The 27,343-nt window shown below is 46.7% G+C and overlaps 1 protein-coding gene across 2 annotated transcripts in view; it reads right to left on the bottom strand.

Moving 5' to 3' along the window:
* ITIH5 (inter-alpha-trypsin inhibitor heavy chain 5) overlaps window positions 1-27,343 on the bottom strand; it is a 65,963-nt gene that overhangs the window by 6,645 nt on the left and 31,975 nt on the right. For both annotated transcript variants that reach the window (XM_039519607.1, XM_039519606.1), the window contains 5 exons: window positions 9,452-9,623; window positions 7,150-7,459; window positions 2,733-3,280; window positions 2,409-2,459; window positions 1,015-1,131 (listed from right to left, as the gene is read on the bottom strand). In XM_039519607.1, the coding sequence (XP_039375541.1) occupies window positions 1,015-1,131; window positions 2,409-2,459; window positions 2,733-3,280; window positions 7,150-7,459; window positions 9,452-9,623 (1,198 nt within the window). The remainder of the gene's footprint in view (window positions 1-1,014; window positions 1,132-2,408; window positions 2,460-2,732; window positions 3,281-7,149; window positions 7,460-9,451; window positions 9,624-27,343) is intronic.

Below are 27,343 nucleotides of genomic sequence, written 5' to 3'. Positions count from 1 at the left end.
GACCCTTTTACTGCAGTTTGACAGGGACTTAGCACTGAACACCGCCAGCCCCCTAAGTAAGCAGTATGCAGTTAAATGCTAATAACTAGGTCAGATACAAAACCTGCCCATCCCACTCTGCCAAGGAGACTCTGCAATCCTGTGGTTGCATTCAGCAACTTTGCAACCCGTGGGCTACGGAAGCGGAATCAGTTAGTGAAACCTGCAGGTGGAGAAAAGGGGATGGAGGGAGGGGGGGGCAGAGCCCTAGCATAATCTCTAACAGTGGAAGGCTGTTGGTTCATGTCAGCACCGCAGGTTTAGCATCTAAAACTCAAGATGGCCATTTATTTAGCTGTGCCTGCTCCAGCTGTAGTCAAGTACAGCATACAGACCACATGTGTCTTACTAACAGGTGCTGCTTGCTCAGATCAAGCTGGAGCATTGCATTCTGGGTCTTTGTATTTCCATGGTCCCCATCTCCATATGAAATATTTGGGGGGGTGGCAATCCGTTCCATTTGACATGAAGTGGTTGCAGCTCCTGGCCTCCTGCCAATGGAGCCCTGGGTTGGGCACTCCTCAGCAGATTCTGCATGTGATTGGTGCTAAGCCATAGACAGCCACTAAGATCTCATGTGCTTCTGTAACACTGACAGACCCCGGTCGTCAGCGGGTGGGATCAAACCCGGGACTTCTAGAGCTTAGTGCATGAGCCTCTGCTGCATGAGCTAATAGCCAACTGGCTGTTAGCTAAGGTTGTAGAGCAGACTCATTGTTTATCTCTCTCTTTAAGTGGTCTCGGTGCCCCTGGATGGGACAGAACACCACACCCAGAAGTTGTGTGGGTTACACCTCCATCTCCCTATCTGTAAAATGGTGACAGTGCCTTCCTTCCTCTCTGGCTTGTTGTAAGTTTAATGCATAAATCACCTTGTTGCTAGGTATTTTCACTGTAGGACTGATACCTGCAGCTCAACTTTCCCCAGTGCAGCAGCTGCTGGGGTAGCCCCAACAGGATTCCCCATTGTCTTACCAGACTCATTATGATCGGAGACCAGTCTGAGAATGTCCCCTGGTTGCCCGTCAATATTGAAGCAGACAGCTAGCTTGCTGGAGGGGAAATCAATGACAAAGTGAGGGTCTCCATCCGCTGAGAAGACATGAAAAGGAGAGCAAAGGTAAGAGACGTTCATGGAATACCAGTGCAATCTCACAAAACAGGTCTGAAAGAGCCTCGTCTCTGTTTTCTTCAAGATCTACTGGTACATTTTTAAAGGCTTTAGGGATAGCTGGTTTTGTTCCCCCACAAAAATGTTGAGTTTCAGGTGAAAAGTCAAAAAACAAAATATTTCATTTCTGAAGTGCTTCCACCATACTTCATGGGAGTTGTAGTTCAGGTGCCTCATACCCCCCATTATCCTCTATAGGCCAGGCTCCTTGGCTGGACTACATCTCCCATGATGCACCACAGTTTCTCCTCTTGGTGAAGAGCTGCCAAGCAATGCGGCAGCTGTGCAGTCATGGTGCATCATAGGAGATGTGATCCTGGTCCATGGAGAATAGGTGTGTGAGGCACCCAAACGACAACTCCCATAAGGCACCATGACAACACTTCAGAATTTAAACATTTTTTTTTTCAGCTGAAAACATTTTGAGTGTTCACTTTTGATGAAAAAATCAAAATTTTTCCATGGGAAGTAGCCACTTTTTGTTTAGTCCAAAACCCAATTTTCGATCAATAAACAGTTCAGAGGGACAATTTTTGATCAGCCCTAGGATTAGCATTAACATCAGGCACAATGAATGTTAACAATTGAGTTTGGGCAAGTCCTCCTGCCCATCAATATTAATTTGATGCAGTAGCAGATAGATTTCCCACACAGCAAGTGATCCACTCCTGCAGCGCCAGATTGGCCTGAGCTGTGAACTTCAGAGCTAAGTGTGACCTTCTTTGGTGTCTGGTGAAATTCAGATCTAGGGTCTTGGTTTAGGTCTATTTAATGTTTTAAAGGATGGTCAAAAAAACAATTACAAATATTATGAAAACGTTTTGACATTTTTTACTGGCTTTTAACATTTCAGCAATATTATTTTGAAAATCAAGTTATTGTGACACTAAAATATTGAAATAAAGCCCTTATGATCCCTAAATGAATGTCTGTTTTAAATAATGCACCTATGTATTCCTAATATACCATCCTGCTGTGCCTCCTAATTAGCCCCCTCGCTAACTTTTAGCAATTTCCGATCCTCTCTCTTTTTTTCTTTTTTCTTCCAAATTACTGGGTTTTAATCAGATGAATAGGATCTTTGCTGGTTTGCTCCAGGAGGGTGAATGCCAAAGGCAGTAAGAGTTGTGGCTTTTGTAAACCAACTGTTGTTTATCTTCAGTTACAAAGTATATAGAACTGGGAAATAGACACTGACCTGACGTTCTGGATATTTTAATTCTTTGTTTGTCTGGTTGCTTGGGTACACCTAGAAGTGGGGAAGAGAAAGCAGCCAGAGTTACAGGTACAACAACAGACTAAGCAATGTTACAACAATGTTCCCAAAACACTGCTCAGAGAAATTACGTGACTTGGTCAAGGACACACATTGAGTGATTAGCAAAGCCAGGATTATAATCCCAGTCTCCTACCTCCCAATCCTGTGCTTTAACCACTACACAATCCTTTCTAATGATATCAATTTGGAGGGGGGCCTGTTTCAAAGGAATGTGTCCAATTATTACAGCAATTTTGTTTGTACCTGGTGGTGCTTTGTGTCCTTGCAAACTCTGCACTCTTTCCCCAGTGCCCTCAGTAGAAGGACTGGCATGGTCCTCCTTAGACAGGTCTGCCTGTAACTCCTTCATCTTCAGGGAGGTGAAGGGGGTGATGAAGTTGTAGGTCAGGGCCAATGACTTGGCTTTATCCATCAAGTGTTCCTTCTCCTTACTGTCATCGCTCTTCAGCCAGGAAGTCAGCAGCTCCTTGATGGTGAGATAGCTCCATGCCCTTTCAGCATAATTCTGAGCCTCTTTGCCATCCTCCATGCCAGGAGAGCCCCTGATGTCATTCTTGCTCGGGGCGTCTATGGCCACATCGGTTTTCAGGAGAATGTACTTGTTGGCGTTGCTGGCCGTCACCTCCACGTGGAGCTTGCCCGTGTTGCGTTCGATGAGCTTCCCGGCAATGACAATTTCAGACCCATTGAAGTAGTTGGGGAAAAGGTTCTGAGTGACCTGCTCCACGCTGTCTTTGGGATAATCAACCCGGATGTCGGAGAGAAGGGGCGTCCCTATCTCGTCATAGAGCCTGAAACAAGTCACATTTCCCACAGGTTAGTGTTTTCAGCCAGGCACGCACACACACACACACACACACACACACTGTTGAATTTGCCCTCGGGGTGGGATATTCCCCAAGGTAATATCAGAGGCATGTTAGTAGGAGGTTGCCTTTCCCTGGTTCTTTGAGCATGGATCCTGTGCTAGGATCTAGTGACTGTATTCCACATGATCTCCTCTGATACAGGAGGCCTTGAAGTGGAAGATCTCAGCACTATTTGTTTTATGATTCTATGAAAGTCAGAATGGCTTCCACTAGATCTTGAATACTGTGTACAGATGTGGTCTTCTCATCTCAAAAAAGATATACTGGCATTCGAAAAGGTACAGAGAAGGGCAACTAAAATGATTAGGGGTTTGGAACAGGTCCCATATGAGGAGAGATTAAAGAGGCTAGGACTTTTCAGCTTGGAAAAGAGGAGACTAAGGGAGGGTATGATAGAGGTATATAAAATCATGAGTGATGTGGAGAAAGTGAATAAGGAAAAGTTATTTACTTGTTCCCATAATATAAGGACTAGGGGCCACCAAATGAAATTAATGGGCAGCAGGTTTAAAACAAATAAAAGGAAGTTCTTCTTCACACAGTGCACAGTCAACCTGTGGAACTCCTTGCCTGAGGAGGTTGTGAAGGCTAGGACTATAACAGGGTTTTAAAGAGAACTAGATAGATTCATGGAGGTTAAGACCATCAATAGCTATTAGCCAGGATGGGTAAGGAATGGTGTCCCTAGCCTCTGTTTGTCAGAAGGTGGAGATGGATGACAAGAGAGAGATCACTTAATCACTACCTGTTAGGTTCACTCCCTCTGGGGTACTTGGCATTGGCCACTGTTGGCAGACAGGATACTGGGCTGTGGACCTTTGGTCTGACCCAGTATAGCCATTCTTATGTTCTTACGGTCTTATGAAGATTAGACACCTATAATATATTGGTGTTTCATCTAGGGCTTTCGTACAGGACCTACCACATTCCTGGGAATGTCTCCCACTTGGTTGGATTGAAAAGCATGTATAAGGGACCCAGACCTGAGTTTACAGCTGCATGATTCCTCTGCTACAACTGATGGCCTGGCTGAGACCTAAGGCCACCTGGAGAGCACTGCATTCCCTACCAGGCTTGAGCTTTCTAGTCTCAGCCTCCTCTTCTCTTGCAAGGCAGGACTGACAGAACCCTGAAATAAGGCATTGAAAGATAAACGAACAAAGAACTGACTTCAACTCTATTTTTGTGGTCATTGACTTTCATGCCTGCACATACAGGCTGTTAAAGAGCTGGGACTTTGGACATTTCTATTTTTTCTTTATAAAAAGCTTTTCAGTTCCCTTTTTTAGAATAGTATTGAGCACTCTAGTGCCCTCAGTCTAAGGACCTCAAAGCCCTTTGGAAGCATCAGTTAACCCTAAGAGTGCTATTACTCAATACAGGCCACAGAGTACTAAAACAAAGCACAAGTGACACTGGGACTTGCCTGAAACCACACAGAGGGTCAGTGGCTTTGCTGAGAGGAGAACCCAGCAATCCTGATTCCATTTTACCTACTCTAACCACTGGACAACACTCCACTACCTTTACAAGAAAGTCTTTTCTCTGATGAGCTCTTGAAGCCTGATATAGCTCCCTCGGCTTTCAGTGGTTCAGGATCATACACTTATGCTGCTGCTTTCCAAATTTCACATGCTAAGGTGCAACTCCCATGGGAAAGGTGGAGAATGGGTTTCCACAATGTATTAAAGTAGAAAGGGCAAGCATGCTAAGCATAGTGTAACAGAGTAACTCAACTATGATTGGAGGTGTGCAGGCTCACCCCTACGGATACCTAGGGAAACTAGGAGATTTTTCCCCCCATGGAAAATTTCATTTATTTGGCAGAAATTCAAACACCAAAAAATTTTGGTCAAAAACTGAATAACTTTCGATGCAGAAATACAGCCACAGTGCCTCATGGGGGTTGTCGTTTTGGTGACTCATGCTCCCATTCTCCTCTACAGGCGTGGCTCCCTGGTTGGGCTACATTTCCGCTGGTGCACCATGATCTCCCGCTTGAAGAGGGGCGGCAAAGCTATATGAAAATCCTTGGCTATGGTGTATCATGGGAGATGTAGTCCGGTCAGGGAGCCCAGCCCATTGAGGTGAATGAGGACAGGGAGGCAACCGAACTATGACTCCCATGAGGCTATGCTGCAGCATTTCCAAATTCAAATATTTTAGGTTTGAGGTGAAATATTTTTCAATAAAAAAACCAAATCAACATTTTTCACAGAAAGCAGACGCTGTTTGTGCCGAGGCACCTGCACATTGTCTAACATCTATTTAAATGGGCAATGAGTCCTTGTTTCTCCACTTGCACCCTGGGGCGAGATGATGTAAGTGTCTCCCAGCTCTCCAGCCACCCAGATTTAGGCGCACATGCAATATCTCTGTCAAAAGAATTTAAACCAAAACCTTGTTCCGAAGTGCACCAAAGCTGAACTATAGTACACTGTATATTGAGGGGGGTTAGAACTCCCAAGTAGCCATCCAGCCATGGAAAGAGCTCTACAACCATAGGAATGGCCATACTAGGTCAGACCAAAGATCCATCTAGCCCAGTAGCCTGTCTTCCGACAGTGGCCAATGCCAGGTGCCCCAGAGGGAATGAACAGAACAGTGAACTGAACAAGTGAGCCATCCCCTGTTGCCCATCGTCAGCTTATGGCAAACAGAGGTTAGGGCAGCATTTCTCAAATGCAGCCACTGTGGACTTTTCTTGCGTCCACAGCCTCCTGGGCAGTGTTTTGGTGGGGGTGGGGAGCGGCAAAGCAGCAGCCTCCTCCCCCAGGGCCACCAGCAGTGGTTGGGCCCTGCCCACCTCTGGAGACACAAAAGCTGGAGGAACAGACAGCCAGTGAGTTCCCCACCTGCCCACCGCTGGTGGGGTCAGGCTCCAGCCCTGGGGTGGCAGGTGGCAGGCTCCAGCCATGGGGCTTCAGGCGCCATTTCCTGGCAGTACAGGGTTGGGCTCTGGTCCCAAGGTCAACCCCCCTCCATCACCCCTGGTCCTCACTGCCTCCCCCAGTGCTCCTGGCCCCTGCTGCCTCCATATCCACCTCGCAATCCAGGGCTTAATCTGTCCCCAGGTTTGCCTGGGCTGAGTAAGTCTGCTATGAAAAGTGATATTTGTATGTTTGTTAATCTCACTTTGCCCAGCAGACTTAGTAACTAGGAAGTCTTTAAAAAAAGCAACCAAAAAAGCAAAAGCCACAACAAGAAAAAAGATAAGAACATGCAAAGCACCTTATTTGTGTTCCTGTTCTGTTTAGGGTCAGTAAAGAATAGAGACAACTGTACATTATTTTTATTATTGAATCTGCAAAAAAAAATTCTACTTAAATAAATTACACTGATTTAGACACGTGTATGTGCATATTTATTTGTTTTTCCTAAAATTAATTAAGTATTTTAGGAAAAATTGTCAGAGCAGCCACCAACAAGAGTTGGTGGCTGCACTCTGAGGCCACCAAAAAAATTGTTGTGAGAATCCCTGGGCTACAGACACCATCCATGCCCAGACTTGTAAGGGCTTATCTGAGCGACACCTCTCACCCACCATCAAACCTGTAACAGCCCCAAGTTTTTGAGGGGGAGGGGCTTGTATTGGCACCTACATTTTGCTAACGGACCATATCTTTATAAACAAGTTCCCTGGGAAAGCCGAAATCTAGATCCACCATCCGCAGCTAGAGCCTGTCTCTACTGTGAATTTATCTGAGGTCCCTCCTCGCCAAACCCAGGCCCACAGGGGTGACCCAATCTCGTCCAAGGCCCCAGTGCACCCAGGGCGAAGCTCAACAAACCCTTTTAGCTGTGCGGCTGCATCCTCCTCCTCCTGGATCCGCCGCATCATGCCGCAGTTCTCCAGGGACATCCTCTCCAGAAGCTTGTAGTCGACGTCGTTGCCAATGCCAATGGTGAAAAGGCAGAATTTCTCACGGATGGTCTCCTTGGTGTTGCTGAGGATCTTAGAGGAGAGCGTCTCCCCAACCGTGGGCCGCCCGTCTGTCAGGAGGATGATCAGGGAGACGCTCCTGGCGTCAATGTCGTTCTGAGCGATGTAATTGTTAAGCAGCTTTGCACTCGTCTGGACAGCCTCATTAATATTAGTTCCTGGGAATGCAGCAAAGTCATGAGTTTATTTTCATAAAATAGAATATCAGGATTGGAAGGGACCTCAGGAGGTCATCTAGCCCTGACTATGTGCAGTGCAAATAGCTGACAAGAAAATCTCAACAGCTTGCAAACATCTGATACATTCTACTCATTGTGATGTGCCCTTTCCCTCAAAAACAGTATTGTTCCTGTAAGCGGGCTCTGTTACTCCACCTCCACCTGTATCTCTGTCAACCGGCACCACTACAAATACAACATTTGCCACTCCAGTGACTGCAACAGAGGAGGTGGAAAACAAGGCTAAAAATACTAGAGTCAGTCCTGAAGCGAAATCCTGGCTCCAGTCTTGAATGTTAGAAGTTGGGAATCTAAACCCAGAACCCCATATGGATTTTTGGAGCCTGACCTTGTTTTAAGCCATGAGGACACATTTTTAACCTCATAACTATATACATGAAATTACAACCTATAACATCACTGTAACAACAATCATATTATAAGGCATCATGAGCCTTCCGAAGACACCCGACATGACAGACTTTGCATTGGATACCACACTATCATATTATAAGGCTGAACGTGGGGGTGCAGGGTGTTCCCCCGAGATACAGAGTGTCACTTGTTTTTCAAAAACAGAGGAAAGAAATCCCACATGCTTACCAGTATCCTTTTTAAACCATAACTCAGCAAAATAGCACTGAAGACTGAAAGCAGTGATTTTTCCCCCCCAAAATCATTTTGCAGTAAAGGGCTCATTTGTGGGTAGGTAGGTAGGTGTACAAATACTGATGTGAAGACACCCAGCCAACATCTGTTTGCTAAACCAGACACATTAAAGAAGCAAATCAGAATGGTACACCCGCTGAGATAGACAATCAATACATCTCTTTTTTTCAAACTTCAAAGTTTGGCATGCCGTTAATTATTTCCCTTTGTTTTGAGCTGTAATTAGTCATATCCACTCAATGCAGGCTCAGCTGGCCCTTGCTTGGTTCTCCTATGATACCTCTGGGATAACATGCTTTGTTCATTTGATAATCACCTTTGGTAATTGCTTAGCTAGGCATGTCCCCCACCCCACCCCGCCTCTTCCTGAACTCTTTAGCTACTTAGTACAGGCAGTGCAACAGACCATCCTGTTTGCTCATTTTTCCTTTGGAATGCTTCAGTTAGAACGAATGCTCATTGTTTAGGCTGATAAGGAAAAGTAGGGGAAGCCCTTGCAGATCTTTGGCCAGCTGGAGTCTCTTGTCTTCCCAGAATTTCTAGAGATCATTTTACAGGGCTTTGTGCAGGTAATTTGGTGCTTAGACATTAAACTGATGATGAGTCTCCAAGAAGTACATTAGGTTACTGGGGTTCCCAAACACATTTATACTGTGGACCACAGCTTAACAGAGAGATCATTGCACCAAATACCTCCTCTTCTATTACAATTAGAGGCTTATTATTTATTTATTTTGTTACAGTAGCACTAGGATCCCTAGTCATGGATCAAGACCCCTCTGAGCTAGGCACTGTAGAAACAGCAAGTCAAACACGGAACAAAGACACCTTCCCTCCCATTTGCAATCCCTGTGGCAGCTCCTGCAACTACTTGCATGCTAAATTAACATTAAGAAAGCCTTGAATGTATCTCCAGCTGCCCCTTAACAGTTGCTTAGCAGCTGGAAACAAGGAGGAGGAGCCAGCACCATGTGACCAACCAGCTCTCTGTAGGCTACAGTTTGAGAACAGCTAGTTTAGATAGTTGGGAAGCTTGTGTGATGAGAAGTCAGAGGGTGGGATTTTCAAATATGCTCAGCAGTGGGCTAAATCTGCTACCAGGGAAATGAACAGCAAAGTTCCTATTGACTCCGACAGCGAGGCCAGTGCTGAGAACCCTTTTGATAATTCCACCTGGTGTTCCCTGAGAGATCTGCAAGGTCTCAGGCTGGTGTAAATTAATCAAAGGAACAAGTCAATCCCATCTGGGTCTCCATAGCCTACCTCCAGTAGGTGATATGCTATGGATGTACTTTTTGGCATCTCTTATGTTGGTTGGAGTCACTGGCACCATACGGTCCTGTTGCCAGACCTTGATTCGGTCAGAAAAACCAATAATATTGAAGTGGTCCTCTGGCCTTAGGTCCTTGAGAATGGTGAAAAGAGCATCTTTGGTCTAAAGAAAAGAAAAGAAACGTACAAGTCAAATTCTCACCGCTTTAATGGCAAGGGCCCAGATCTTCAATGATATTTCGGCATCTAACTCCCATTGATTCCAATGGGAGTTGGGTGCCTAAATACCTTTGAGGATCTGAGCCAATAAGCCTCACTCCCTAGATGTTTATTATTTGTATTACAGTAGCACCTAGCGACCAGGGCCCCACTGTGTTAGGTGCTGGACAACTATATAATGAAATGACAGCCCCTGCCCCCCAAAAGCTTGCAATCTAAGTGTAAGATAGGAGACACTATTTGGATACAGGGGACAAGGGAACAGTTATGAATAGTGGGGCAGCGGCTGCAGCACACCTGTTGCCTAACCATTGTCAAGTCTTTTGCAGGCATCGTGGCGTAGGTAGGTTTTAAGGACAGATTTAGGGGAGGATAGTGGCTTTGCAGGTATTTACAGGCATACGGGACAGCCTGGCAGAATTCATGAAGGAGCTTGTCCAAAAGAGTGACAAATAGGGTAATCCAGGGTGATAGAAATCAAATATTTCCAGACCTGGAGTTTTTATACAAAGGAAACCTGAAGAAGAGCACAAATGTCCCATCAAGCTGTGTGGCCAATATTTCTCTTGATTCTGCATTGAAGCTGGCGATTTCATTGCAAACAAATTACCCATTGCAATGGAATTTCTTAGTCATCCCTCCAGCTGGTGATCTGGGGTCTGATCCAAGGTCCATTTGAAATCAGTGGGACTCTTTCCACCAACTTCAATGTGCTTTGGATCAGACGAGGGGAGCCCTGAGCACCTCCTACTGATCCGCATCCAATTTGTAAACCCTTCCCAAATGTTATTTTGATGATTTGTCTCTCCCTTTCCCCCTTTTCCAATCTGGCAATAACTGAGATTTAATCCACTGTTACGTTTCTGCAGAAAGCATTCCATGACTGTTTCAGAGACAATGCTACTAATAGAGACAGAGACAGTGATCAGGTGGTGCCCTTGTATTTTAGCAGTGATGGGAGGTTCAGATTTAGGGTTTGGTCCAGAAAAGCACCCAAGAGTTTGAATGCTTTCCCAGACCTCTGAGACCAGCTCTCCCTGGCAGCATGTGCTAGACATTCGCTACTTCCTGGAGCGTTTCTTGGCATTTAGAACAATGAGGGAAACCTAATAGCGGGTGTTACAAGAATAAAGGCAGGGTGGGAGTTCACATCACTGGGGACGCTGCAGTCCCATGTTTTGCTCTAGGGTGTAATCTTTGCTTTTCATTCTTAAAGCACTTTGCAGACACTAGCTAATACTAACACCCCTGAGGGGGTAAGTAAGCATTACTACCACCCTTTTACAGATGGGGAAACTGAGGTTCAGAGAGATAACTTCATTTGGCCTATATCCTACATCAAGTCACCATCAAGACTGGGAATAGCACGCGGGAGTTCCCAGCTGTCAGTCCAGTAAGCCACGCTGCCTCTCATTTATACATGGAAGAAGTAGGGCAGTGAGACCCAGTGGAGGTGCGAGTGGATCCTTCTACATCACAATGAGGGTGTAGTTGGCCATTTGCTCCTAGAAAATGCTATATAAGTGGATGGAGAGTCTGAAGGGGAGTAGGGAGTGTGGTAGGTTGCCATGTCAACCGCTAGAGAGGAAACTCTTGTGCTGGAGGTGAAGGAGGCTGAGAGGTTAGCAGGCTACCAGGCCTCTGCATCTGTAAATTGCCAACTGTGATGTTCCCCTGGTGTTATCTGGACCGGTGATTCATAGATTCATAGATTCTAGGACTGGAAGGGACCTCGAGAGGTCATCGAGTCCAGTCCCTTGCCCTCATGGCAGGACCAAATACTGTCTAGACCATCCCTGATAGACATTTATCTAACCTACTCTTAAATATCTCCAGAGATGGAGATTCCACAACCTCCCTAGACAATTTATTCCAGTGTTTAACCACCCTGACAGTTAGGAACTTTTTCCTAATGTCCAACCTAAACCTCCCTTGCTGCAGTTTAAGCCCATTGCTTCTTGTTCTATCCTTACAGGCTAGGGTGAACAAGTTTTCTCCCTCCTCCTTATGACACCCTTTTAGATACCTGAAAACTGCTATCATGTCCCCTCTCAGTCTTCTCTTTTCCAAACTAAACAAACCCAGTTCTTTCAGCCTTCCTTCATAGGTCATGTTCTCAAGACCTTTAATCATTCTTGTTGCTCTTCTCTGGACCCTCTCCAATTTCTCCACATCTTTCTTGAAATGCGGTGCCCAGAACTGGACACAATACTCCAGTTGAGGCCTAACCAGCGCAGAATAGAGTGGAAGAATGACTTCTCATGTCTTGCTCACCACACACTTGTTAATGCATCCCAGAATCAGGATTACTTTTTTTGCAACAGCATCACACTGTTGACTCATATTTAGCTTGTGGTCCACTATAACCCCTAGACCCCTTTCTGCCGTATCCTTCCTAGACAGTCTCTTCCCATTCTGTATGTGTGAAACTGATTGTTCCTTCCTAAGTGGAGCACTTTGCATTTGTCTTTGTTAAACTTCATCCGGTTTACCTCAGACCATTTCTCCAATTTGTCCAGATCATTTTGAATTATGACCCTGTCCTCCAAAGCAGTTGCAATCCCTCCCAGTTTGGTATCATCTGCAAACTTAATAAGCGTACTTTCTATGCCAATATCTAAGTCATTGATGAAGATATTGAACAGAGACGGTTCCAAAACAGAGCCTTACGGAACCCCACTTGTTATACCTTTCCAGCAGGATTGGGAACCATTAATAACTACTCTCTGAGTACAGTTATCCAGCATATCATGCGAGACCGTATCAAATGCCTTACTAAAGTCTAGGTATACCACATCCACCACTTCTCCCTTATCCACAAGACTCGTTATCCTATCAAAGAAAGCTATCAGATTGGTTTGACACGATTTGATCTTTACAAATCCATGCTGGCTATTCCCTATCACCTTACCACCTTCTAAGTGTTTGCAGATGATTTCCTTAATTACTCACTCCATTATCTTCCCTGGCACAGAAGTTAAACTAACTGGTCTGTAGTTTCCTGGGTTGTTTTTATTTCCCTCTTTATAGATGGGCACTATATTTGCCCTTTTCCAGTCTTCTGGAATCTCTCCCATCTCCCATGATTTTCCAAAGATAATAGCTAGAGGCTCAGATACCTCCTCTATTAGCTCCTTGAGTATTCTAGGATGCATTTCATCAGGCCCTGGTGACTTGCAGGCATCTAACTTTTCTAAGTGATTTTTAACTTGTTCTTTTTTTATTTTTATCTTGTAAACCTACTCCCTTCCCATTAGCATTCACTATGTTAGGCATTCCTTCAGACTTCTGCTAGATCTGCTAGGTCACTCCAATCCTTGACTCTGGGAGCCAGCCTTACCCTGCTCTGCTGTGAGAACCCCCACTCCTGGGCTGTTCACACACAGCCTCTAGCATGTAAGCTGCTCCCAGCTTTGTGCGTGAGCACTTTTGACCAGCCGCTGCTTGGATTGTGCAACCGAATGACACTAGCCAATATCTCTGGTCCCAGACACAACCCTAGGAACCTCTGTCTTGCAGTGTTCAGTTATGTCCGCTGGACGCTGCAAGCTTATATGAGTTTGTCAGTTTAACAAAGAAATTGACATGTACCAGGCTTGTTATCCCAAAGGGAGTCTCTGACATGCTTCAAACCAAACACACTGCTTCAGGTAGACTAAACAAACACATTTATAGATTTTAAGTGATTATAAGTGAAAGCACAACAAGTCAGATTTTGTCAAATGAAATAAAAGCAAAATGCATTCTAAGCTGATCTTTCAGTGCCCTTACAAACTTAGATGTTTCTCACCACAGACTGGCTGGCTGCCCTTCAGCCAGGCTCTCTACTTTGATGAGCACTTCCGTCGTTTGGTGGTGGTGTCTGTAGATGGAGGTGGAAGAGAGAGAGCATGGCAAATGTCTCTCCCTTTCATCATGTCCTTTCTTACCTCTTGGCTTTGCCCCTCCCCCACCTTCAGAGTCAGGTGAGCATTACCTCATCACAGTCCCGAACTGACAAAGGGAAGTGGGGGTGACTGACTCAAGAGTTCAACAGATCCTTTGTTGCTGCCTAGGCCAGTGTCCTTTGTTCCTCTGAGGCTGGGCTCGGTTTGTATCATACATGCCCTGATGAGGTGTGAACTGCCCCTCTGCTCCTGGAGAGTTTTGCCTGGACTTGTTTTAAGCCATGAGGACACATTTTCAGCCTCATAACTATATACGTGAAATTACAACCTATCACATCACTATAACAACAGTGCTCAGTGCATTATGAGCCTTCCAAAGACACCCGATATGACAAACTTTGCATTGGATACCACACAATCATATTATAAGGATGAATATGGGGGTGCAGGGTGTTCGCCCGAGATACAGAGTGTCACATCAACATAGGCAGGAGAAAGAGAGAGAAAGGAATAGAAACCGGGCCTATGGCTTAGGAGATGAATTTCCAGATCCTGTCATAGGTGGGATTGGTAGCTCTGTTTAAGGTGCCCAACCCTTCCCATGATCAGATCCTGTTTTCAGTTGCTTATAACTTTGCTAAACAGTAATCGTTTGGGCTAAAATTTTCCATGCTGGGTGTCTGCCTCCAAATGAAATTTCCTGGAAATTTTCAGCTAAACCAATTCAGCTAAACGAGGCTGGAGAAAGAGATATAGTTTTGCCTCTATTAAACAATTCTGGCGACCTTTTCTTTGAGCAGTTCTCATGCCACCAGGCTTTGGAGCAGGGACTGAGCAGAAGGGTAGGGTTTTTGTGTCAGGATGTGCCTTTCGCCAGCCTTGTGAAAATCTGCCCAAAGAATGCAGATCTGAAAAGGAGCCAAATTCAAGTTGGAAAAGTGGGACTAATAGGGCAAAAAAAATTTAACTAAAGACTATATCATAATGTCCACACACAGGGTGTAATGTATTATCATTAAAGACTGTATCACAGTGAATACACACAAAGGGGCTAAATTAAGGTTATGCTGGCACCTGTAATTCTACCATTTCCTAACTTTTGAATCCTTGACTTTGCAACCTTAATAATGTTCTTTTAATGTAGCGGGGTGTGTGAAACATACATCAGTTTGGCTTGAGTCCAGACATGAGCAAAGGGTTAAGCGGGGGAGGGGTGATCTTATTTAGTGGTTCCCTCCCCACTAGGTTTTACTTCAGCTCCAGTGTAAACTAAGGGCCCGATCCTGCACAATACTGGGCACTCTCAACTCACACCGAAGCTGATGGGAATGGAAGATGTGCCATGTCTTGCAGGAAAAGGCTCTGCACATGACAGGGCAGCGCTGGAATGAATCGCCCTGATTGTTCTGTATATTTGCATGGCTCCTTTTGTCTTTGAGACCAGGCTGCTTTGTCACGGCAGCTGAGGAGGGCAAAGCACCCACCTCACGGACATGAAACTCTAGCCTGATGAAAGTGCAACATGTGCATTGCAATCCATGTTCCTCTCCGCTGCGTGGGCTATGGCAGCAGTCCGGGGCCCTCTGGCAGGCCACGAGCAGGTTTCAGGGGTCCACCAAGCAGGGACAGTATTAGACTTGCTGGGGTCCAGGGCAGAAAGCCAAAGCCCCATCGCATGGGGCTGAAGCCCGGGGCCCTGAGCCCTGCCACCCAAGGCTGAAGCCGAAGCCTGAGCAATGTAGCTTTGTGGGGGCTCCTGTGGCACGGGGTCCTCCAGGCAATTGCCCTGCTTGCTACCCCCTAACGCCAGCCCTGGTTTTACATGCAGAAAATCAATTACTGTGGCACAGCTGGGCCAGGGAGTTTTTACAGCACGTTGGAGTGGGCCTCCGAAAGAAAAAAGTTGAGACCCCCGGGCTCTGGGAAAGGCAGGTCCTTGGGAGCATTAAGACTTTCCTTACACAGAGGGGTATACAACTCAGGAGCTGTCAAGGGGCTACAGCTTTTATCAAGGGAAACTGGTCCGAAAGTTTCTCCTGCTGGCATCCCGCGGAGACTTTAAATATATTGCCCCAAACGGCAAAACTCCATCGTTCCCTGCACTGACTGATGGCTGGCGTGAGAAGTGAGGGCTACTCGGTGGCAGCCTCTGTGCTTAGGGCACACTGACAGCTTTCTGCATTCGGGCCTTGTACGGCCACAGTCGGAATTTATCTTGCAGGGAGAGCCCAGCGTGTCTCTGCACCTACCAGGGTCTCTGCTGCCAGCGCCCAGAGTGAGTCATTCCACTGAAATGCATGTCTGAGGACGAGTAACCCTTTGATGGCTGGTATTTTCCAGGCCACTAGCCAGATGGGTGTTTAGTGTGACAATGAGTCACCCTGCATTTAGCCTGGTATTCTTGTTTTTCACATGGGAGTGCTGAGGAAGCCAGATCGAGGATCAGGGTCCTATCATGCGAGGCACTGTAGAGCTACGTAACAAAGAAGACTGTCTCTGCCCCAGGAGAGTGGTCTGGTGGCAACAGGGTGGAGAAGACAAGGAGTGACTGGGAGGAAGAAGTAACAGTAAAAGAGAGTTTAACGAAAGGCTTGTCTTGCCCCTGGAGTGATTTGCAGAAGTACCAATATACAACACGGGTACATTTTAAGGCGGGAGTTAGAGGAGAAGGTTGCAGCTTCCTGAATACTATGGGGCAGGTTTCCTCGTTCATGAGAATCAGCATGGCAGAAAGTGAGCAAGCAGGCAACAGAGGCTGTGCAGCAAAATAGAATCTGTGCCAGTAGCTTTCAGCCTTTAATGAGTTAAAAGAAGTGTGTTTGTGACAGCTGCCACTGGGGCTGACACACCAGGGAACCCTCAGAACTAACTGGATGACATCAAAGGTTGTTACAAGAAGGAGGGGGGGAAATTGCTCTCCTTAACCTCTGAGGACAGGACAAGAAGCAATGGGCTTAAATTGCAGCAAGGGCGGTTTAGGTTGGACATTAGGAAAAACTTCCTAACTGCCAGCGTAGTTAAGCACTGGAATCAATTGCCTAGGGAGGTTGTGGAATCTCCATCACTGGATATTTTAGAGCAGATTAGAGAAACACCTGTGAGGAATGGTCTTGTTATTATGTAGTCCTGCCTTGAGTGCTGGGACTGGACTAGATGACCTCTCGAGGTCCCCTCCAGTGCTACACTTCTATGAATCTCAACATCTTGAGCTGAAAAGTCAGACTCTGCAGCTGGGAGACTGAAATTGGGAGCCACTGTGGGGGGGATACATAACACACACTGAGCAGAGGGCTATGCTGGCATCCACATTTCTGCAAGGAATCGAAAAAGCCAATGCGAGCCTATGGCACTCGGGCATCTCAAGCCTGGGGATGAAGGTGAGTAAATTCTCCATAGGGACAGACGGCCACAGGGACCAGGGGAAGCAGGAATCCAGCCCGTGTTGAGCTCTACGGCTGAGTTGCTGCTGGTTGCTGCAGCCTCCACACTGTTCAGTTATGGGAACACATTGGAAATCTCAGAGCACACTGGTCTGGCATGAATATTAAGAAAACAGCATGGGTAAGGGTGCTCCTAGAAAGATAACTGCTAATAATGATTGTATATACATAGTGCTTTTACTCCAGGATCTCAAAGCACTTTAAAAGCATTAATCAGTCACAGCAGAGTAAACTGAGGCATAGTAAGATTAACTAACTGTCTAATTAATCACAAAGTGAGTCGTTGGCAGAGCTGGGAAAGGAACCTAGGAATCCTGACTGTCTACATTTCACATTTTTCCAGCGTGCCAACCACGCCCACCCCACATTTTAACCCCCAGACAACACCGCTCCCTCCCAAGCAAATGGCATGTGCTTCACAGGCAGACAGAGGGTGCGCACCCATTCTCCCCTTCCTCATCTGTTCACAAGAGCATGCTGGAGTGATGCAATCCCTGGGAATACCCGGCAGGGTCAGTAGGAAAAGCCCGATAACGTGAGAGAGAAACGTTTCATGCCTGAATGCTGACAGAGACATTCCCAGATGCTGACGGCGCAGCGTCAGACCCTCCGGGGCACCTTCTCCGAGTGGAAGGGCACCGCCGATGACATTTATACCACAATCCCTCGGTTGTTGTGCGGAGCGGGCCAAGGGGGAAGCGTGACCGTCACACATGTGAAATGAAAGTCAAGCAGCTTAAAGGGAGACAATGCTCGGTTGTTAGGCTTCCCCAGCAGCGCTGCCCACTGCAGCTCCCATTAACTCCTAGCAATTACCTCACTGACAGGCCCGTTTCCTTAGCATGCTCACAAACTTTGCCTCCTGGGCAGATATTTTAACAACTCCTACGCATACGCCTGAGCCGGAGCCCGCTAAAGTCAAGGGAAGTTTTTCCATCGGCTTCAATAGACATTGGATCGGGCCCTGTTGCAAAAATGGACTAGCCTCAGCTTCACTGAAATCAGACATTTAGGGTATGTCTACACTGCAGCTAGGCACCCGCGGCTGGCTCATGCCAGCTGACTTGGGCTTGCAGGGCTCATGCTGTGGGCTGTTTCATTGCTGTGTGGACTTCAAGGTTTGGGCAGAAGCCAAAGCTCTTGAATCCTCAGGGCCTAGAGCCCAGGCTCCAACCCCAAGCCAGCCGGCATAGGCCACCTGTGGGTATCTAATTGCTATGTAGACATCCCTGAGAGACCTACTCACCCAGGAAAGGCGCAATCATAGAATCATAGAATATCAGGGTTGGAAGAGACCTCAGGAGGTCATCTAGTCCAACCCCCTGCTCAAAGCAGGACCAATCCCCAAATAAATCATCCCAGCCAGGGCTTCGTCAAGCCTGACCTTAAAAACCTCTAAGCAATAACCACTGACCAATATATGAATCATTCAGGGACATACACTACTCACCTGAATGAGCTAACTATGCATAATTTGGCTAAGGAATGATTAAAGAACTGGGGGATCTGCTAACAGCCCACAAATATCTACCAAGGAAGGAGAGAAGTTACACAGTGCGATACATGGGGATGCGGCTAGAAGCTAGGGGAGAACACTGAGAAAAGGGAGAGTTCTGGCTGCATATCAGGAAAATTGTCTGGCCCATGACTTGTCTGAGACTGCAGAATAACCTCCTGAAGGAAGGGATCACTTCTACCTAGTCTATATCTCTTAGGCCCTTCCACTGCCCCATTACCATAGTACCTGAGCAACTCACAGTCTTCATTGTATTGATCCTCACAACAGCCCATCAGGTAGGGCAGGGCTGTTATCCGCATTTATAGATGGCAACCGAGGCCCCGTTCCTCAAAGATACTTCTGCGCTGCTCTGCTCAGCTTTGCAGTGCCTCACTCCTGACAGCCTACTGCCTGGCAGAATCCACAGCCCTGAGCTAGCCACCCAGGCTCCCCATACAACGCATGGGGAGAGTTAGGCAGCTACGAAAGGGACCCTCAGGAGCCAGCCGGCTGAGCAGGGAGCTGTCTAAACTAGCCAGGAATGCAATGCCGAGGAGAAGGGCTTAGGCGCCTCCGTGGCTGAACTGGGTGCCTTGTTTCCGGGAGGTCTGTGGCAGAATGGAGAACCACATCTGGGTTTCCTGCATTGCAGGCTTTGCATCTCACCCACCAAACCATCCACCTTTGAGACCCATCTGGGCGAAGCACAAGAGACTATCCTCCAGGGAGCAATCCTGTGCCGACCGGGAGATGGACTGGATGATCCAGTAGGACTTTGCCCCTATTATCTTCTGTGCTTAAGGTCACAAGAGCCCTTTCCCCAACACACACAAGAAACAGCAAAGTTTTTGAGGCCAAAGCACAAGATCTGGAGACTCAAAGATAACAAGCAGGGATCCACCATCCCCCACCAACAGCATCTACAGGACGTATTCCAACATTACAGCCAAGCACTTGGAGCTCAGGAAATGTCAAAGTTAAGGATGCACCGTGTTATGATTATTTCTTATTTTTATTACATTAGAAAAAGGCCCCAATTGAGATCAGGGCTTCATTGTGCTAAGCACTGTACAAGAGTCAGGTGCCAGCCATGCCCCTCTGCCACGTACATTGGCCAAACCGGACAGTCTCTGTGCAAAAGAATAAATGGACACAAATCTGACATCAGGAATCATAACATTAAAAAACCAGTAGAAGAACACCTCAATCGCCCTGGTCACTCAATAACAGACCTCAAACTGGCAATTCTTCAACAAAAAAAACTTCAAAAACAGATTCCAATGTGAAGCTGCAGAACTGGAATTAATTTGTAAACTGGATACCATCGGATTAGGCCTGAATAAAGGCTGGATGTGGTTGGGTCATTACAAAACCTAAACTTAATTTCCCCAATACTAATTACCCCCTACTGTTACTCACACCTTCTTGTCAACTGTCTGTAATGGGCCACTCTCTTACCACTTCAGAAGTTATTTTTCCTCCCTTGGTATCCTGCTGTTAATTGATTTATCTCATTTGACTGACCTTGGTAAAGCAACCCCCATCCTTTATGCCTACTCCTGTATTTTTCACTTCATGCATCTGATGAAGTGGGTTTTAGCCCATGAAAGCTTATGCCCAAATAAATTTGTTAGTCTCTAAGGTGCCACAAGGACTCCTCGTTGGTTTTTTGTTTTTTAGTAAAAGAGAGTCGCTGCTCCAAAGACCTTGCAATCTAAACTGACAAGAGAAAGGATTATCATCATCCCTGTTTTACAGATGAGGGACTGAAGTATTTAGGGTATGCCTACACTGCATTGTGAACCAAGCTCTGTGAGACCTGGGCGTGTGTTTCCCAGCACATGCTTGAGTGTCCACACTGCATTGTAAACCCGGGTTTATAATCGTTGGACCTGGGTCTCACAGCCATGTTAATGCATCCATACTGCACTACACAGATCTCCTGACTTGGGTCTGTGGTTTGACCTGCATCCACATTGCAAAGTGACATGGCTTGGACCCAAGCCACAGCAGGAAACAGGCTCTGACTCCTAGCAGGGTCCTAGAACCCAGGACCTAAGTGCTTGCTGACTCTAGTCAGACTGATTTGTTTGTGGACAGAGAGGGGAGTTGAGCTCAAACCTGAGAAAGAGCCAGGGCTTAGTATTTAGTGTGGACATACCCAGGGAAACCAAATGACTTGGCCAAGGTCATGCAAAGCTGAGATTTGAACTTATATATAGTGAGTACCAGGCCAGGGCTTTTCTCACAAGATCTTCATGGCACGCTAACCCTGTCCTCTCCTGCATAGAAATGCCAACAGAGATCATAAGCTGATTCTTAACTAAGATGGGATTTAGTTCAGGAGCTTTTAAACCAGAGCTCCTTCCCGGGTTCTGCTTCATTGTTCCCTCCTCCACTCTATGCCCGCTGTTCAGAGCAGACAGTGTAATCTTTTCTTTGAAGTCAACACCTTGCAGGCCACAGACTGCCATCCACCTTCCCTTTCAGAGTGTCTGTGTGATCCCCTCCAGGCAGATGGCCAGCCCACAACCAAAAGCAATTCCTGTACAATCCAGGCAACAGGTGTTTTGACGCTGACGCTGCCAGTGAGGGCCCAGAGTTTGGCTGTAGCTATTCTTCACAACACAGAGCTGTCACAAAAGGATAACTGTGCTGGCCAGCCTTGCTGCCCTGAATGTGGTTCCCTGCAGGTCCTGCTAATAAATTGGGCATCGCAGATTCACTATGTAACCTTGAGGAAGTTACTTTTCTGCCTCAGTTTCCCTATCTGCAAAGGGGGCTTGGGAGAAGGATGGTTCAGTTATTAGGGCATTAGCTGCCACCCATCTAGGTTCAATTCCCTGCTCTGTTGCAGACTTCCTGTATAACCCTGTGCAAGTCACTTCACCCTGTGCCTCAGTTTCCCCTTTGAACAACAGCACTTCCCTATCTCAGAGAGGCAGTGTGAGAGTAAGTGCATTACAGATTGTCAGACACTTGGGTATTACAGGGAATGATGGCCACAGAGCCACAAAGGTTAGACAGGGCTAATTAATGTGCATAAGGTGTTTTGAACATGCAAAACACTATATAAATGGTAAGTATTATATAAATTAATTATCGACTCTGCAGCCCAGATTAAATTTGAATCCTAAATGTTTTTGTAAATATACTTGATGCGAGAAAGTCTTGGGCAAGTTAAAGTCTCTCAGGTTTAAAGGTGTCATAAACAGTTAGTTAAGGGTTAAGGTTTGTTTTTTACCTGTAAAGGGTTAACAAGCAGTACCTGTGAACACCTGACCAGAGGACCAATCAGGGACAAGAGATTTTCAAATCTCTGTGGAGGGAAGTTTTTTTTTTCTGTTCTTTGTGTTAGAGAGTCTCTAGACATCTTAATCCAGTCCTCCCAGGTTTCTGCAATAAATTCTTCTATTCAAGCTAGTGAGTATTAGCAAGGAACTAGTATTCTTATACTTTTATTTCTGTATTTGCAATTCTGTGTTTTGCTACAGAATTTCTTTAATTATTCTCTCCAGAGATTAATAAATTTAGACCCTGTGTATTGTTCCATCTTGGTATTACAGAGACAGTTACTTTCTTTTATTCTTTAATAAATCTTTTCTGTTAAGGACTTGGTTGATCTTTCCTTGGGTGAATTCTCAGTCTGTAGTTGGATCCAATGGTTTATTTCTCCTGGGTGTAAGAACTCCATGGATTTGGGGCTCTTGGGATCCCCAAGGATTTTGGGGAAGGACTGTGTCCCAATACACGTACATTATTGGGTGGTGGCAGCTTTTACCAGATCTAAACTAGGATTTTAGAAGAGTCCATGCAGGTCCCCATTTTGGAACCCAACAGCTCTAAGTGGGGGTGAGACCTATGACAAAAGGTATCATCACTGTGTTATACTGGAGTCATACTGGAGTAGCTCCATTGAAAACAATGGAGTTCCATAGTTATAAGCCAGAGCAATACGGTGGTGAATGAAGCCCTAAATTCTTGTTCTCGCTGGATTTTTTTTTAAATGGAATCACTTATCTTTTAACAGGCACATCTTATACTAAAACCCCAACCCTCATCACCACAAACAGTTTCCATGGAGCTAATAATTAAAAGGTCAATGCCAAGGGAAGAGACGTTACCCTCTGCCCTCGATTCATTGCCTGATGTCTCTCTCTCAGTTTGTCCTCAGAAGACAGTCAGTCAGTCCTCAGGCCTGAAAAATATTCCAAGCGCTTGATCCCTTCCCCCTATGCCCTGCGAGACAGATCTACAGCTGTCACAATGTCAAAAGGAGTTCAGACGTCGAGCAGATGCACTCAACTGGATTTCAACATCAATTAGCTGCGACTCGGGTCAGCGAGAATCAACCAGAGGCCAGGGAGGTTATGCTTTTTATTTCAATTATCCTACATTCGCTTTCACACACTACATGGAGGAAACGCTCTTTTCTCACAGCATTTGACTGAATGCCACCAGCCTGGTGGTCACTACAATTTTTGGCAAGTTCTGAGAACATTGTATTTTTATGTAATCCATTGGGGAATATGATACAGGTCCCACTCTGTGCTCAATCCACAGACGATGTGAATCTGTTATAGACCAAGTAGGGCAAGCTGTGGTAACTCGTGTTTTTTTGGTTCTGGAAGACCTGGGTTCAAGACGCAGTGTTTTGGCCAATGTAGCTATTACACTTGTTTTGAGCAAACTCACAGTCCTGGGCTCTAACCACCAGATAACGCTGCCTCAGAGACTTTAAGGCCAGAAGGGACCATCACGATTATCTAGTCAGAGGTGAGTAAAAAGTGTAGAATGTGCCATGGGAGCTGGTTTCTTCTGTCCCTGGCGGTGCTCAACCCCAGCTCATCCTAGACCCTACCCCCACTCCACCCACTTCCTGCAAGTCCCCACCCTAACCCTGCCCCCACTCCACCCCTTTCCTCAAGGCCCCACCCCTGCTCCACCCCATCCCGCCTCTTTCCACCCAGTTCCGCCCCCTTCCCCGAGCGCGCCCCATCCCCGCCCCTCCTCTTCCCTCCCAGCGCCTCCTGCACGTCGCAGAACAGCTGATTGTGGTGGGCAGGAGGCGCGGGGCAGGGAGACGAGGGGGAAGAGCTGATGAGCAGGGCCACCAGCAGGCAGGAGACGCTGGGAGGCGGGAGGAAGCCGGCTGCCTGTGAGTGCTAAGCACCCGCTAATGTTTTTTTGTGGGTGCTCCAGCAACCGTTATCTGTACTACAGTGATGTCTTAGGCCCATACAGAGATTAAGTCTCCATGGTGCTAGATATTGTACATACATCAGAGACAATTCCTGCCCCACAGAGTTTATGGTCTAGATCTGTGGTCTTCAAAGTGTGGGGCATGCCCACCCGGGAGGGGAGAGACAGAGGAACGTAGGAGGGGACATGCAGTGGGGCCCGGGCCAGCCCCCATGAGGGGCGAGGAGGGAGCAGCACCCAGCACTGATCCAGCCCCAGCAGCAGCTCCACTCCACCCCCTGCTCTGCCCCAATCCAGCTCCGCCCCGAGCCCAGCTCCACCCCCCCAGCCACAGCTCCACTCTGCCCCCAGCTCTGCCCCCAGCCCAGCTCCAACCCCAGCCGCAGCTCCACCCCAAGCTTGCCGTCAGCCCAAGTGCCTCATCTGAGGAAGCTGTGACTGTGCAGGAACGGGGGAAGGAGGTGTGGACAGATTCCATTACTGGTAAAGGTGGGAGGGGCACAAAAGGAAGAGATTGGGCACCACTGAGCTAAATAGACAGGGCAAAAAGTATGTGAGGAAACAGAAGCACAGAAAAGGAAAGTGACTTGCCCAAAGTTGTACAGCAGCTCAGTGGCTGAGCTACCAACAGAACCCAGCTCTGGCTTTCATTCCTGTGCCCTAACCGCTAGATGACACTGTCCCAATTGAGTAAGGACTGCAGAACGGGCTCCAAACTGGTGGACCTGCAAACAGTAGCTGTCACTGGACTTTTTCCATTGTCTCCCCACCCTACCAATCATCTGCAGTTTCAATAAAAAGTCTGTCAGTGCACTTACCGGCAGCGATGTACTGCATGGAACCCAGCTGGCTTCTATGAGCACATTAGCTGGCTGGCATATGGGAGCTTACTGCCAGCCACAGAGCGAGAAACATTTTAAACAGATGTGAATGGAAAAGCAAGGACAGCCCCAGGAAAGATGATGTTTATTTCTTCGGCACTTTTCAAGCCATTTTAGCATGCAAATCCCACTGAGCCAGATCTGGGAACTTCGCTAGCGACGCCTGGTGCGATGCCATCACCCATGGTTGCTCTGCCTGATGCAACGATCCTTAGTAGACTATGTGTGGGTTTGCCTGTGCGGTAGCACATATTTCCACCCCTACTTGTTCCCTTACACACGTTCCATGTCTCTTCTGTATCAAGCCCCAGATGCACCTGCAAATGTGCTGAATGTTTCTAAACAGATTGCAATATAGAGCATTATATCCTGCCCACATTCAGCCAAGCTACAGGGACGATATTCTTCGCTACCTCTTGTAAACTTGTTATGAAGTGCTGCTGCTTGCTGTTAAACAGCTGCCGCCTTCCACGCACCCCAGAGGTAGCTGCATGTGGGTGATGAGTGAAGCAATTCCATGATAGCTCTAGCTCATAAGGTATTAGGCATGGTCGGAGCTCAGAAGACCTGAAGATGTCTTGTGTAAGCGTACTGAGTGGCAAAGACTTTGCACAATAAAAGACTCATTTTGCAGAGAAGATAGTATCACTTCAGTAGTACATGGGCTCATCCCATCTCATGGTGTACTAACTAGAGGCTTGATTCAAAGCTTGCTGGAATCTATGAAAAGACTGACACATTGACTTCACTGGCCTTTGGGTCAGGCCCTGATAGCATTTCGGTTTCAAAACTTGCACTAGCCTTGCTTCCTATGTACTCTGAGCCCAATTCAAAGAGTTAACATAGACATATAAAGCCCTCTATGGTCTGGCCTCTACATGAGAGGCAGCATCTCCGCTTCATCAATATAGCTGAGATTTTGCCAACAGTCCTGAGAGTTGAATTTCCAGAGGTGTCCAGATCTTGCATTCACTTCCGTGGTTGGGCTGATTTAGCCTCAATTTTATGGGCTTTGGGATGGTGTGGAAGACACATTATCCCACATCTGCCTAGTGTGAGGTTCTTGCACCTTCTTCTGAAGTATCTCATGCTGGTAATGGTCAGAGACAGGACACTGGACTAGCTGGGTTTGATCCAGACTGGCAGATTCTATGTTTCCAATGATTCACCCATATTTTCATCAAATGGGAGTGATGGAGGTGACTCTATTATACTCTGTTCCGCAGTGGGAGACATCTGTAGTGACAGACTCTATGCTGGGCACATGTGTACAATTTCTTTACGCTCATCCTACATTCATGGTTGGGTAGACACATTTGTAAATCTCCAGATAAAACCAAAAAGGCTGGCAGCTGTTCACATAGTAGCTTTGCAAACCATGGAAGACTGCAATTAGAATTAGGATTTTGCTCAGTGGCTCCTTGGCAGTTTAAGGTAGGGTTTTCTGGAGAGCAGCCACCATTCAGATTAGCACTTCATGACCGGCCGGATTGGTGGTCAGTGATCCCACTGAGAGCTGGAATCTGGCCTCCGACTCCCAGTATGCTGAGGTCTTGGAGCTGCTCAAAGCCTATACCAGCTGGATCGGCGGGCAGCGATCGATCCAGCAGGGATCGATTTATCGTGTCTAGTCTAAACGCGATAAATTGATCCCCGAGCACTCTCCCATCGACCCCTGTACTCCAGCTCGGTGAGAGGAGCAAGCAGAGTCGACGGGGGAGCGGCAGCAGTCGACTCACTGTAGTGAAGACACCACAGTAAGTAGATCTAAGTATATCGACTTCAGCTACGTTATTCACATAGCTGAAGTCGCGTAACTTAGTTCGATCCCCCCCCAGTGTAGACCAGGCCAAAGAGCCTACAGCCAGTTCTTCAGCAACACAGGGAATTTCTTTGTGTGGGGCAGGGAAGGTGTCAAACAGTCCTGATGGTTGCTGGCATTCAGAATCCACACAATCAATAGAATCAACCTGAAACTACTCAAAAGAGGGCTGGGCGCCGAGGCATGGAGAGGCAGAGAAATGTTTATACAAGGTGCTCAGACTTTTCTAAGAACGTGACCGGTGACAAAAGCAAATCCACCTAAGGAGAACACTCAGCAAACCCAGTAAGACCTGATCCCTGGGAACCGGGATCTCATTCTTAGCTAATTGTGACTTTCTAAAAGTTTGGTCAGAGAGCTGAACTGAAACTTAAGAACTAAAACCACCCTGAATGGTTTAGTCTGATCCTTCTGAGCTTTTTCTCCAAATGCCTGGCTATAACGTTGTGTGAAATCGGGGATTCCAGCATCTCCTGTTACATGCAGGAGCATACAGCTTGCACGCATGAGCAGAGTGGCTTGAGTACTTCCAGCTAATACCTGGTCAGTGCTTGGAGAAGGATCTTTACTGGGCCAAAGCCAGAGGTCCTCACTCAGGTAAAACTTCTATTACTAAAGTCAGTGGAAGTTTTGCCCGATGTCTTTACTCAGGGCTTTGACCCTAAATTAGAAATGAAAGGTCCAAACCAGAGAAGGTTCTAGGGTCCTATTGCTGAAGAGTGGGAGTATAGATATGGTGACTGCATAGTACCTCTAAGTATGATCTTGCCCACACTCCAGCATCTTGAAATAAGAGCCCCACTGGGTACCTAGTGTAAGTGTCCGTGTTCAAGGGCTGGCTTGGGGTGAGAAATCTTTTTCATCAATCAAAATAAAATCTGGTGAGCCAGATAAACCTGCTTTGCCAAGGAAACAGATCCATAAATACTGTGTG

The sequence above is a fragment of the Mauremys reevesii genome, linkage group 1 (assembly GCF_016161935.1).
Source record: "Mauremys reevesii isolate NIE-2019 linkage group 1, ASM1616193v1, whole genome shotgun sequence".
NCBI classification, from domain to species: Eukaryota; Metazoa; Chordata; order Testudines; family Geoemydidae; genus Mauremys; species Mauremys reevesii.
This window is presented reverse-complemented; position numbering and strand designations above follow the sequence as displayed.